Source organism: Caretta caretta, chromosome 6, assembly GCF_965140235.1.
Source record: "Caretta caretta isolate rCarCar2 chromosome 6, rCarCar1.hap1, whole genome shotgun sequence".
Taxonomy (NCBI): domain Eukaryota; kingdom Metazoa; phylum Chordata; order Testudines; family Cheloniidae; genus Caretta; species Caretta caretta.
Genome location: NC_134211.1, coordinates 88,800,191 through 88,814,768, shown reverse-complemented (window position 1 = coordinate 88,814,768; position 14,578 = coordinate 88,800,191). Strand labels below are relative to the sequence as shown.

General features: G+C 41.6%; 1 protein-coding gene across 3 annotated transcripts in view; it reads right to left on the bottom strand.

The window, feature by feature from the left end:
• YLPM1 (YLP motif containing 1) overlaps positions 1–14,578 on the bottom strand; it is a 94,593-nt gene that overhangs the window by 48,299 nt on the left and 31,716 nt on the right. For all 3 annotated transcript variants that reach the window (XM_048852229.2, XM_048852228.2, XM_048852226.2), the window contains exons 7-17: positions 11,717–12,158; positions 6,652–6,744; positions 6,238–6,421; positions 5,914–6,059; positions 4,581–4,735; positions 3,722–3,784; positions 3,177–3,296; positions 2,678–2,854; positions 2,340–2,423; positions 1,984–2,067; positions 328–414 (exon numbers count right to left, since the gene is read on the bottom strand). In XM_048852229.2, coding sequence (XP_048708186.2) covers positions 328–414; positions 1,984–2,067; positions 2,340–2,423; positions 2,678–2,854; positions 3,177–3,296; positions 3,722–3,784; positions 4,581–4,735; positions 5,914–6,059; positions 6,238–6,421; positions 6,652–6,744; positions 11,717–12,158 — 1,635 coding nt within the window. The remainder of the gene's footprint in view (positions 1–327; positions 415–1,983; positions 2,068–2,339; positions 2,424–2,677; positions 2,855–3,176; positions 3,297–3,721; positions 3,785–4,580; positions 4,736–5,913; positions 6,060–6,237; positions 6,422–6,651; positions 6,745–11,716; positions 12,159–14,578) is intronic.

The following is a 14,578-nucleotide window of genomic DNA, read 5'->3' as shown; positions in this document are numbered from 1 at the left end:
AGTTTCAAACCTGAATTGTCTACAAAAAGCAGGCTCCAGAGGTTGTAGCTTGTAGATGTGTGCCTGGAGCATGGTACCATGCTCAGTTGAGAATACTATTCCTATTCATAGTAAATATAGTTATAGATTTTTTAAAATCAATTAAGAAAAACAGACCAAGATTTAGTACTAAAATCCTCTCAGACATCCATAAGAAACCAATCACAAACAATGTATGTATTAGCATTACACTCCTGGGAGTTGCAGAGGTTTGGGATTTATAACAGACTCCATTTTAGTTATTTTAATAAAATACACTTTGTTTGAGATGGGTGAGGTATCTCCTACCAGTTCGCTTTCTTCTTCCTCTGCTGTATCTTTCTTGGATTCTTCTTTCTGATCTTCAATATTAGCATCAAAATCCTCCATCTCCACCTAGTCCAAAACACACACACAGAATTATGCTGCATTGCTTGACTTCTGAGTATTACTTGCTTATCCAAAGGGTGCAGAGTAGACCCCAAACTCCAACAAAGAGAGAACAGAATGAGAGGATTTATTCAGACAAATATATTGGTGCAACATATTGAGACAGACTCCACTTTCTTCCCTACATAAACGGTTTCATTTCAGATTCCATTCTTGCCACAGAAAAGAATGGGGAATTTGGTGAGGGGAAGTCACGACCTTCTCCACCACAGATATCCTTTTGTGTTACTGGAGCCTGTAATAGTAAGATATTCTCTCATTTTACACACACACAAACTGTACACAAATTCATGTCAAAACCTGAAGTCTCTAAAAGGATCCCAAACTTGCTATTTATATACCGCAGGGAAATGCCCCCTCTACCTGCCAACATGTCTCTACTCAGTCTTTACTTTGGAGTACTTTAGATACCAGAGTGACAGATACCTTGAAAAAAACAGAGGAATATTATCACATACAGAAATAATTTATGCACATATTCAACTTTGCCCATATAACTGATTACTTTTTGGGACCCATCTCTTTGCTGACGTTCACATATGCATCAAGGAATATAAAACCCTCTCAATGGGTCTGCAGTTCCTCATGCCATTAATGGAAGTTGGATGCCAACATTAGAGTAGAATAAATCCCAAATCTATGCTCATACTCTCTCTTTCTGAGAGCTCAGGCTTTTGCTCCTCTTTTTGAGATTACTAGTTTCAAGAGCATTAGTATTTGTAGACTGGAAAATGAATTGTTGATCTCATGGTTTGTAAGGAACCTTGAGTTGTCAAGTTGAAAAGAATAAATTCTGTTTTCATACTTTCACAGCTCAGGCATTTGTAAGCCCACTGTGAAAGCTGCTCTGACATCAGCATACAGCTGTGCTGCACTCAAACTGTACGTGATCTGTGCACCAATGTAGTCCCAGATCTCTTGACCTACTAAAATATCTAACAAGATTACAGAAATACAGAAAGCTAAAATGCCAAGAATGCATGTCAAAGTAAATTCCCCTTGGTACACAGAGAGCAACATGCTTTTCTCTCAAAGCACTCCTCTCCAGACACATAGTATGGATCCAGATATTTGTTTTCTGTGACAGAGTCTCTGGACTTCCCAAAACAAGGACTTGGAGGAATCAATGGAATTTTGCGAAGCCCCCAACATTTTTCAAACTTATAACCCCACTAATTAAATAAGTTACACAGCTGCAACAATTCTGCAGGAATGCTGAGTTTCTTCAGAGAAGGTAAAGATACTCTTTAACTGATAGTCAACAGTCAGTGGAGGACAAAATAGCTTCTACTCTTCGCTTAAGAAGTGTGAGCATGGTCTCCACAAATGCAGCAGTAAAATCCCTCAAGTTGTTCTTGTGCCTGGGTGAGTCTTAACCATATTTGGTTTGTACATTGCTAAATAGACTACTGGTACTTAATAAATAATAACCAAACTTCTCTTCCGCAATTTACATTTTCAATGTAAACACAAATGCATACATTCTCCACTTCATTCAAATAGAGTGACACTCACCTCTTCAATAGCAGCATCCTGCAACAAAGAACGAATGTCCAAGCGCATCATGTGACGTGGTGCAGTCTCCCAGTGATCAGACATCTAACAAGAGATATACAAAATAAAGCACTTCCTACAACACACCACATTGAAAAAGTGGGTCTTTGATCAGGAGTGATCAGATCTTTCTTGAGTACAGTTACATTGCAGCTATCCTACTGAAATAATTACAGGGGATATGGGCCCATCTTCAACATAGTGAGGGATATATTTGTTCTAAAACAATATGAGGTTTCACCAACATCAATGGACCTGAAAGCCCAAAGAAATTTAACTTGAATAACCCTTGTGACTCCACTTCTATATACAGTTACCCTATTGATCTCCTTTAGCTTGCGTCCATGGATATTCCTCTTGGAACAAGTCTGGTTATCTGCACTCATCTCAGCTAAATACACCTAGAAAGAGAAAATTAGTATTAGACACCATAAACTCATCAGGAAATTAATATGTTACTATCTAAAGCAATTTTCCCATACAGTGAATGTACGTCTGAGCTGCACGTGCAGAAGATGTATACACTGATAAATGAGTGAGCATTTAATACTAAACACCAGCAGGACTGACTGGGGGTTCCATTTGGTTTCCTTTTCCTGAAAGAGGGCTCATTGTTTTAGAGGTACTAGTGAGTGTGAATGACTCCTGACATTACCTCAAAGCCCTTGGTTTTCGCTGCACTCCAGAACTGCTCAAAATGGCGCACCCTGTCATTGATGGCATCCAGGATAATGAAAGGGAAGAAGCCATCATCCAAGGTCTTTTTGAAAGTTTTAAACATACTGGTGCGGTAGGTCTCTTCCATATCAGCTTCATACTCATACTCCATCACCTGGGTCCAGGACAAAAGGCATGTCAAGAGAAAGCAGGAGTTCTAAAACAGCTGGAGTTCAAATCCTGATATCACAACCACTGAGCATAAGGGCAGCAGAACCAAACTTCCCTTTGTATGTACCTTTCTAAAGAACTTGCCCACAGATTAGCTCTAATTTGGCCACACATAGAAATGCCATGTTCAAAAGAACACCACTGCATCGAAACATCAGGTTCCAGCCCTAACTGTAATTACATTGTTATGTGCCTCCCTTAAAAATACACTTTCCTTCCTTTCTCAAGCAGAGATTTAAATCAACAGAGCCACAAATGGAGTATACCTTCTTTTTCACTTTTTTTCCTGTATCTGGGTCTCTCTCCTCTTTCTCCACTTCGGTGATGAAATAGTCATCCAGGCTGAGAACTCTGGGTGCCGGTCCTCCACACTCCACCTCTTTGTCCTGGGAAGGAAATAACCAAGGAATACAAATTCCATTCTACAATGTGGGCCCTCAGTATGCCCAGAGCACACCCCAGCAACCTGATCCACATTCAGTAAGAGAAAGAAAAGAACATTTTACTATCTGTTGCAACTGAACACCTTTCTTTTTATTTCAGTCATCCCAGCTGCCTTTCCCTCTAGTTCTGGGAGGGGATACCCAATCATTTGAAGAACTAGAATCTAAAGCAATTAGAGACTGAGTTTCCAGATCCAAGATTGTTTCTTCCAAGGGACCGACCTAATATGATCTCCCCGTGTTAACTGAAGAAATAGAAGGAAAGGAGAGAAGACGTGTGCACGTAGAGGCACATTCCTAGAGATATGCTGATGTTTTACAGTTAAGAGTCTGGCAACATATAGGAAAGTAGCTATTTATCTACTTACCCGGATGAGTTTTGCTACATGTGTCTTTCCACTGCCAGGCAATCCTCTCATTATGATGACAATCTGATATAAAGATAGCATAAGAGAAAGATGACTTTTTGGACTGCATTCAGCAGAACCCCTGAGTATCGGATGTGACTTATCTACCAACCAACGTGCTCCGGCTCACAATCTTGCATACCCATTGGATACAGTATCACAAAAGAGAGCCAGCACTATGGCATGTTCCTTAACTGTTTTTATTGTGCCCAGTAAGAACCATAACCTCAGCAGACACCTGCTGAAGATCTGGCCCTATAATGTAAGATTGCATAGCATTTGTTAAAATAAAGTTAGTAGTATGAGCCTACCTTAACTATACAATCCTTTGCCAATGTATGTACACCCCTCCCTACAGCATATGGCCAACCCATCCCTCCCACGTACCACAGTCGAACACTGGTCTCAGAAAGAATTCTGAAACTCATAAATATTGTCAATTAATAGGAATCCTCTTCTTGCTCTCCCAAATCCAAGAGGTTTAAATCTCAGATGTATTCCACCTGATTATGTTGTGTTATTCTATTTGTATCATCAGCAAAGCCTTCTTAGAGCTCCCCAAAGTGAACCTTCATAGCTTTTTTCCCAAACCATTTCCTGCAGTCCTTACTTGGTCTATGAGAACACCAAAATTAACAAGTTACGTTTTAGATGTTCAATCTGCTCCCAGTTTTGGGGTTCACAAATTATTCAGTGGCTTTAGATGGGGCAGGGATTTGCTTCAGAAACATGCATACTGCAAATGGGAAATGTATCAGAATAGAGGCCCCTTAACACTGTTTGTTGCCTTCAGAATGGATAGCAGCTCCATGCTACTCACCCTTTCTGGCCTGCTGTCCCGTCCTGGTGGCTTCAAAATATCATCCACGTTCTTAGACTCTGGTTTCCTCTCTACCCGGGGAGCAGGGGGTGGCTGGCGCGGTACTGATGGAGCAGAAATAGGCATCCTCTCCTCAGGGTAATTTCTCCGATCACCTACAAATTTCAGTAATTGCACACAAGTATTTTCTCAGCTCACTAAAATCAGAAATCTAAATCAGAAATCTCAGTTCACAGGATTCTAACAGACCCCAGTGATTTCTGAGACTGTGTGCTTTAGCCAAAATTTAAGATCTGATTGGTAGAGGAGAAGACAGTCTCATTTAGCCAATGCCATAAAAACAGAAAATCTGTACTGACAGAAATATGACCATATTTCCAAAAGGCAGAATGAAATAGTCAAAGAAGAACAAGACTGGAATACAAGATTTTAGTTCAAGTCTCAGCTTTACCAGTGACTTCCTCTGTGGCCTTTGGAAAGTCGCTTAACCTCTTTGTAAACTGTAAAATGGGGATAATAATGACCTACATTCCCGGGGAGTTCTGAGGCTGAATGAATGTTTATAAATAGCTTTGAATATGTAAATCCCCTATATAAATGCTAAGCATCTTTACTCAGTCCATATATACAAGGAAAACGGACTGGTCTTTGTAATGTCTGTGATTAATTCACAATTCTGCAAAGCAGGGAAAAGAAGTCAGATCCAACTCGGAATACCATGGGAAATTCTTTTATTGGAATCCATACTACATAAGGGTGTGATGAAGTTCTAAAAACTCCCAGGTGGTTCTGATAGTTTTGTTCTGATTCACTTCCACTCAGGTGCTCAGAGACCACTGTGCTGAGTTTATTATAAGTCCAAGATGGACAGTTTATCATTCTTATTACATGATATTGATCTGTGGGATTCTTGCTTTCGAGAGGTGTGGACTCTGATAACCTCCTCCCTCTGACTTCTGAAAACTGAAATCAAATCAACTCAGCCCATGGAGTCACGATTACTGCATATGATCACACAGGGTCTTGAAATAGTGTTGCACTTTTAGTGTCAGATGTCACTTTATAGATGTCAATACCAAGTGAGCCACAACTGCAGTCCTAAGCAGTTCTGATCACAGACATCTGTATAACTGGTGGGCAAAATATCTCACTGCTACTTTCTAGATGTCATAACCAGTGAGAGACAGAAGATCACAAGAACAAGACAGACACTGCCCTGATAAATGCCACTAACATTTATATCCATAATGAAGTAATACATCTTCTTGTGATCTACCTTCCTGATTTCATTTTCCCAACATTGTAGCATTACTTTGGGGCTAAGGAACTATACCTCCAAACATGGAAGGTCCATGATCATAGGTCGGGCGATCAGGCTTTCGTTCGTATGACGGTCTTTCAAAGCCCCCTCGCCTTGAGGAAGGATGGTCTTTCTTGTCACGGTAAGACTGAGTCCTTGACGGTCCAGTTGGAGGTGCCCTGCCAGAAGAGACAGCATTTTGCATAGCTCTGAGATTTCGACTAGAGAGCGCAGATCTGAATTCCCAATCAGTATACAAACATATGTCCTTCAAATGAAACTGACAGTCTGACAGCACCTAATACAGCATCAATCATGTGGATACAACTATGATCCAGCTTGTCCTGCGCTGCATACCTGTCCTCTCGAAGATGGCGTTCTTTCTCAAACCTCTCTCGATCATAGTCTCCTGAGCCTCGGTCTCTGTGCAGTTCCCGCTCCCTTTTAAAATCTCGGTAATCTGTGTTTGCATTGCCTTGACGCTCAAAGTAAGACTCACGATCCCTCTCTCTGTTGTAACGATCCCGCTGGCCTGGATGTTCTGAAAAAAAGAAACCCCCAAAATTTGAATTGTAAAAATATAAGCCAATCCTTAAAAAAACTCCAAGGGAACAGGAAAAGCATAGGAATAATGTTATAGTTATGGGCTTCTAAAAGAAGAAAGCAGCACACAATCTCTAGCAAGGAACAAAAGTTTAGTGTTCTCGGCTATCCACATGATGCTTGCCTACCTTTCTCAAAGGATATCAGAATTAGCCAAGCAGTGCCTACCTTTTGGAAATGGCTGTCTCTCAGGCAAAGGTTCTGGACGCAGAGTTATTCTCTCCCCATAGGGAATTTGTTCAACTTTACTGGTGGTTATATCTGGTAAAGAAATTTGACAAGAAAATAAGTAAGGATATTGTCCCAAATTGCATCCCTCATCCATCTCCTCCCCACTCTAAAAGCAATGACATAGTGGCATTCAAAGTGATCAGAGGGTAACTAGGCCTAAGTATATATTAGTGACCTGCTGTATAAAGAATGTTTGTGCTACATTAATGTTAACTGAATACCACTTAGAGCAACAAACAACTCACATAAGAAAAAAATAATTTAATTTAATTTTTAGGTGACAAATCTGAGAAACTGTCCCAGATTGAGGTGTCATTAGAGGGGGTTTTGGAACAGATTGATAAGTTAAAAGTAATAAGTCACCAGGACCAGATGGTATTCACCCAAGAGCTCTGAAGGAATTCAAATGAAAAATTGCAGAATTACTAACTATGGTTTGTAACCTATCATTTAAATCAGCTTCTGTACCAAATGACTGGAGGATACATAATGTGATGCCAATTTTTAAAAAGCATTCCAGAGGTGATCCCAGCAATTACACAGGCCAGTAAGCCTCACTTCAGTACCAGCAAACTGGTTGAAACTATAGTAAAGAACAGAATTGTCAGGCACATAGATTAACATAATTTGTTGTGGAATAGTCAGCATGGTTTTTGTAAAGGGAAATCATGCCTCACCAATCTACTAGAATTCTTTGAGGGGGTCAACAGACATATGGACAAGGGTGATCCAGTGGATATAGTGTACTTAGATTTTCAGAAAGCCTTTCACAAGGTCCCTCACCAAAGGCTCTTAAGTGAAGTAAGCTGTCATGGGATAAGAGGGAAGGTCCTCTCATGGACCAGTAACTGGTTAAAAGATAGGAAACAAAGGGTAGGAATAAATGGTCAGTTTTCAGAATAGAGAGAAGTAAATAGTCGTGTCCCCTAGGGTTCTGTACTGAGACCAGTGCTATTAAACATATTCATAAATGATCTGGAAAAAAAGGGTAAACAATGAGGTGGCAAAATTTAAAGATGATACAAAACTACTCAAGGTAGTTAAGTCCAAAGCAGACTGTGAAGAGTCACAAAGAGATCTCACAAAACGGGGTGACTGGGCAACAAAATGGCAGATGAAATTCAATGTTGATAAATGCAAAATAATGCACAATAGAAAACATAATCCCAACTATACATATAAAATGATGGGGTTTAAATTATCTGTTACCACTTAAGAAAGAGACCCTGGCAACATTGTGGATAGTTCTCTGAAAACATCCACTCAATGTGCAGCGACAGTCAAAAAGGCTAACAGAATGTTGGGAATCATTAGGAAAGGGATAGATAATAAGAAAGAAAATATCACATTACTGTTATATAAATTGATGGTAGGCCCACATCTTGAATACTGCGTGCAGTTGTGGTTGCTGCATCTCAAAAAAGATACACTGGAATTGGAAAAGGTTCAGAAAAGGGCAACAAAAATGATTAGGGGTATGGAACAACTTCTGTATGAGGAGAGATTAATGAGATTGAGACTTTTCAGCTTGGAAAAGAGATGACTAAGGGGGGATATGATAGAAGTCTATAAAATCATGACTGGTGTGGAGAAAGTAAATAAGGAAGTGTTATTTACTCCTTCTCATAAGACAAGAACTAGGGGTCACTCAATGAAATTAATAGGCAGGTTGAAAACAAACAAAAGGAAGTATTTCTTCACACAACACACAGTCAACCTGTGGAACTCTTTGCCAGAGGATGTTGTGAAGGCCAAGACTAAAACAAGATTAAAAAAAAAAAAAACACTAGATAAATCCATGAAGGATAGGTCCATAAATGGCTATTAGCCAGGATGGGCAGGGATGGTGTCCCTACCCTCTGTTTGCCAGAGGCTGGAAATGGGTGACAGGGGATGGATCACTTAATGTTTACCTGTTCTGTCCATTCCCTTTGGGGCACCTGGCACCAGCCACTGTTGGAAGACAGGATACTGGGCTAGATGGACCTTTGTTCTGACCCAGTATGGCCGTTCTTATGTTCCAATGTATTTTTCCCCATATACTTTTTTCATTAATTCCATTAAAGATATAGAAAAGAGCTAGCTAAACTTCTCAGGAGAGTGATCCAAACAGAAAGGAACGCCTTAGCAATGCTACAGTTAAGCCAATGTCTGCATTTTTTTTTCTGGTGTATACCATTGAAGGCCAGTGGTGAAACAAACAGGACTGCAGTGAAGTCCTTTTATTATTGTATTACTGGAATGGAATTTGACTCTTCCACAGAAAAATACAGTGCAACAAAACCCTGGGTTCCTAGGAGAGTTAAAATGTTCATGGCTCAAATTCAACACAAAATCTCATCTCAGAACTGCATATTTTTAAATTTTTAATTAAAAATATTCTGACTTTCCCTGTTGAAATTTCATGGATGTAAAACATTTAAATAGGAGGAGTTTTTATAGCATTTGTGTAATTCAAAGCAGCTGCAATTTTTAAAAAGTTACTTCTTTTAAAAAAGCTAGTTGTTTCAAGATTGAAAATTTTGTAAGTAGAAGTAAATAACCAAATATTCTATTGAAAATAATTGAAACATCTTTTACTACTGTTGAAATTAAAGGAAAGGGGAGTTTAACTGTCAAAAGTTAAAATGTGTTGTACACTCTACAAGCCAATGGAAAGAAAGGAGGGAGTGATTCAAACAGGACAGCTGCTGGGGGAATAATGCCACACATACACCCTCTCTTCCTTTCCCATAAACGGTCTCTGGCTGAAGAGACAAGGGACAGCAGCACAAACTGGAAGGTTACAGCTGCGGAAAAGCCTAAAACACAAGCAGGAAGGCACAGAACTGGACCGCAGGAAGTAGTTGGTCAGGGCACAGACAATAAGGGGAGCTTATGGGTTTTGTTTTTTTTTTTTTTTTTTTAAATAGCCCAGTTTTATCTACTGTAGTAGCTAACAGTCTGTTTCTGGTTGTTTTATAGCCTAACAAAAAGCCCCATAAAAGTACAAACTTTAAAAAAAGTAGCTGAAAAGCAGCTCAGTTTTAAAACTGAACTGGTGGGTCATTTTCCCAAGGCAATATATTTCCTTCCTTAAGGAGTTTAGCTGTGGGATCCTCCCACCTTGCAGGGTCCTAGATCCCATGCGCCAGCCCGAGCCTGAACATCTACACTGCAATTAAACAGCGCCTTAGCCTGGCCAGCTGCAGGTTTTTAACTGCAGTGTAGCCATACCCTATAGTTGTCAGAGAGATACCAGTATGTAGACAACAGTAACTGAAGTAGCTAGTTTAGATTCCTGTCAGTTTTCTAACAATTTTTAATAAAATATTCAAATCATGGGATCATTTCTGCTCCAAATAACTACTGGCAAGTTGCAGAGACAATAAAGCTAGCTATACCACAACACTCATTTTAAAAGTAACTGCATTTGAGCAGAATCTCTCTCTTTTTAAAGCAGTGTAAAACCATGGGAAATTAACTCTCAACTAAAAGCTTCATATTAAATTTTAGCTGTGGGAAATTCAGTATTAAATCTGAACCCCATCCATCATTCTTCATGATATAAGTTGTAAACTCTTGAGGGGAAGGCATTTATCTTCATTCTTGCCTGCAGAGCTCCTCATCTACTTTGGGCAATACACAGACAAATAATAAAAGAACAATAGCATTAGATGTTCTACTGTAGGCATTCAAAAAGTGGTCCATTTTATTACAGGTGATCTAACAGATAAAAAGACCTGTAGAGTATCAATATTGTATTGGTTATGATATACTGTTTTGTGATTCTATCACATGGGCTAGTATTGATTAGAACCAGAGGTGGCAATAAGCAATTTAATTCATGTGAAGCACCTCAACATCACACCATGGAAGGAAAAAGTAAACTCAAGCAGAGGGGAGAGGATCATCACTTTTTTTTTTTGGGGGGGGGGGGGAGTGGGGCAGAAGGATTGGCCTTATGGGCGGGCGAAAGCTCAGGGTGCTATGGTTACACACCCTGCCCCCACACACAGTCAGCCCAAGGTCCCTTTAGCTCCCAAGTGCTGGGCCTGGAGCTGAGGAGGGGAAAGGCTGGGGTGCCCAAGCTGGGGGCTCCTATGGTACACTAGGGTCCAGCTGCTAGTTCTGGCCAGGCTGGGGAGGGATGGGACTTCCACTTCCCCTGAATAGGCTGATCCCACGGTCAGGTCAGACTCACCTCTGGGAACCTCCCCCAGCTGCAGGAAGCTCTGCTACTGCTGGCTGGCAGCCCAGTTCTGAAGGCTGCACTGTCTCCAGCAGCAGCACAGAAGTGAGGATGGCATGATATGGTATTGCCACCCTTACTTCTGTGCTGCTGCTGGCAACGGCACTGCCTTCAGAGCTGGGCTGCCAGCCAGCAGCCGCCACTCTCCGGCCACCCAGCTCTGAAGGCAGTGTTGCTGCCAGCAGCAGCACAGAAGTAAGGGTGGCAATACCATATCATGTTACCCTTACCTCTGCACGGCTGGGCTCCCAGCCAGCAGCCAGTCCTCTTTGGCCGCCCAGTTCTGAAGGCAGCACCACCACCAGCAGCAGCACAGAAGTAAGGATGGCAATACCGTGACGCCCCCTCCAATAGCCTTGCGATCCCCCCACTACCCTGTTTTGGATCGGGACCGCCACCCACATACACACCTGGTTACAACACTGTGAAATTTCTGATTTAAATATCTGAAATTGTGAAATTTAAGGTTTTAAAAATCCTATGACTGTGAAATTGATCAAAATGGGACCGTGAATTTGGTAGGGCCCTACTCATGAGTGCAGTCTAATTATTTAAGTGAGGAGATCAATCATATAGCAACAACTTTCAACCTCACTGCAGCTGAGGTATTTGGCACTACATAATGATGTACAGAGCTTACACAGGGATTGTGTTAAGATTCTGGGCATACTATGTGTGGTAAATAACACTCAGAGCACGTCCCTTTAGAAATAAAAAGTTTTGTTTAAGTGGTCCTGTATTAGAGGCAAAATTATTTTTTCCATTACTCACCCCGCCCATGGCCATAGTCCACAGTCTGTTGAATTAGAGGTGGTTTAGGAATTGATGATGGTACAGATGATGGAATGGGAGTATGACCTGGAGGAGGTATTTTCCCAGAAGATGACACTGTATGTGGCAGCACTGATTCTGGTTTACATAATGCATACTCCAAATTTGCTCCTTTATCTTCACTGGTATCCCAGAGTCCATGAAAAGAATCCTCATCCCAACGTTCCTGTTTCACAGCACCAGATGTTGGCTTTATTGCAGGAGCCTGACTTGAGGTTGTAGCTGAAGCCGGAATCGGAGCACCTGGCCTTGTCACCGGGGCACCTGGCCTCGTCACCAGGGTGGGCTGCCTGAACAACACTGGTGGCTTTATAATAACAGCAGGAGAAGGTTTGATAGGCTGAGATTCTATTGGTGTCTCAGGTGGCAGCTGAGAAGATGCCTAAACATGGGAAACATTTCACCCTATGTGAAAACAGTAAACAAAGCCCTCTGACCAACTTGTGTCCCATTAAGCCTTGCAACCTGACCCAAACACAACAGGACCCAGCTACAAGTGTAGGGTTCGGGTCAGGTCGGCTCAGATCATCTCCTCCTACCTGTGGGATTGGCATCATGGAAACGGATTCCGGGTCCTGCCACTTGGCTGCACTGTGTCTGCTAGGGAGTTATCACTCTTACAGGTCACAGTGCCTCTCACTCCACAGCACACACAGTGCAGCAAAGCAGTGGTAGCTGACAGGAGTGGAGTACACAGCTGCTGCCACACCAACCCCGTGAGCAGAAGGTGGCCGGTGATTGATCACGTTCACCAGGCATGGGGAGTAGGAAGTCCCCCGCAGGACAACCCCCAAGACAAGGCAGTGGTGGCGGCAATACAGTTTCAGGGGAAAGTGTCAGGTCCGGGTGGGCCAGAAAAGGACTTGACACTCTCAGGTCAGGTTCAGGTCGGCTGTGCCAGGGTCAGATTCAGGCCCAGGTTGGTCTTTAAAATTGGGCCCGAGCAGACCTCTAGTCCCAGCTGAGAAGGGTGCTTTCATAACAGTCTGTAATTCACACATTCCTAACCATTAGCATTTTCAGGTCCCCTCATAGGAGGGCAAAACTACACACTGATATCCCAAGAACAGCCATTCTGGATTGGTTGGTGTGTGCTCACTACTTGAAACCCCTAAATCCATTAAGTCAAATATGAATAAAGTCTTAACGTAACTGTTCTCTCATCCAAAATGACCTTACCAAATTAAGGTCTCTCTTTAGCCAAAGCACCTTCCAGGCTGTTTCTCTCAGCTAAATTTTACTTTATAGATATGTGAAGAAGAATTGCCTCTAAACAGCAGCAGGTCTAAGACGGCATCTATACTAAAAATGTATCCATTGCGGACACCAGGTGCAGCTGAACCAGTGCTGAAAATGATTTAAGTGCAACTGTACACTAGAGTAAACCATATTCTGCACTGTTTCACAAACCCTAATAGAGGACTGCTCAGAAAAAGCTGTGATCATGGTTTGGCCATTCTAGTCTTGCAGTTAAACTGTATTCAGCAACACCCACTGCCCACAATTAGTAAACTTCCTAGTATAAACAGAGCTTCCAACACTACAGTTACCTCTCTTGCTCTTGTGTACATACACCCTATCTACAGCTATTGCCAGCTTCTTGACAACTCCCAGCAAAAATCCACCCTCTCCAGAGTTAACACCAGCTCCTTGGCTCACCCTACAGAAAACTTGCTTTCTGTTCAGCTAACATCAACCTCCTGGCTCTCCTAGGTTACATGGAAAATGTGCTCCTTTATTCACCACAAGGTCCATAGTCTGACCACCCCGCTCCCATAACAGATACAATACTCAACATGACAAATTAAAAGAAGCACTGTAAAACTTTGTAACAAAGGTGGAGAAAGCTACTAGGGGACAGGCTGTTCTAGATTTGATTTTGACAAATAGGGAGGAACTGGTTGAGTATTTGAAAGTGGAAGGCAGCTTGGGTGAAAGCGATCATGAAATGATAGAATTCATGATTCTAAGGAATGGTAGGAGGGAGAACAGCAAAATAAAGACAATGGATTTCAAGAAGGCAGACTTTAGCAAACTCAGCGAGTTGGTAGGTAAGATCCCATGGGAAGCAAGTCTAAGGGGAAAAACAACTGAAGACAGTTGGCAATTTTTCAGCGAGGCATTATTAAGGGCACAAGAGCAAACTATTCCACTGTGTGGGAAAGATAGGAAGTATGGCAAGAGACCACACTGGCTTAACCAGGAAATCTTCAATGATCTAAAAATCAAAAGTGAGTCCTACAAAAAGTGGAAACTAGGTCAAATTACAAAGGATGAATATAAACAAATAACACAAGTATGTAGGGACAAAATTAGAAAGGTCAAGGCACAAAACGAGATCAAACTAGCTAGGGACACAAAGGGTAACAACATTCTACAAATACATTTGAAGCAAGAGGAAGAACAAGGTAGGCCCGTTACTCAATGGGGTCGGGGGGGGGGGGGGGGGGGGGAGATAACAGAAAATGTGGAAATGGCAGAGGTGCTTAATGACTTCTTTATTTTGGTTTTCATCGGGAAGGTTGGTGGTGATTGGATGTCTAACATAATGAATACCAGTGAAAATGAGGTAGGATCAGAAAAGGCTAAAATAGGGAAAGAACAAGTAAAAAATTACTTAGACAAGTGAGATGTCTTCAAGTCACCAGGGCCTGATGAAATGCATCTTAGAAACTCAAGGAGCTGACTGAGGAGATATCTGAGCCATTAGTGATTATCTTTTAAAAAACAACAAGGAGTCCTTGTGGCACCTTAGAGACTAACACATTTATTTGGGCATAAGCTTTCGTGGGCTAGAACCCA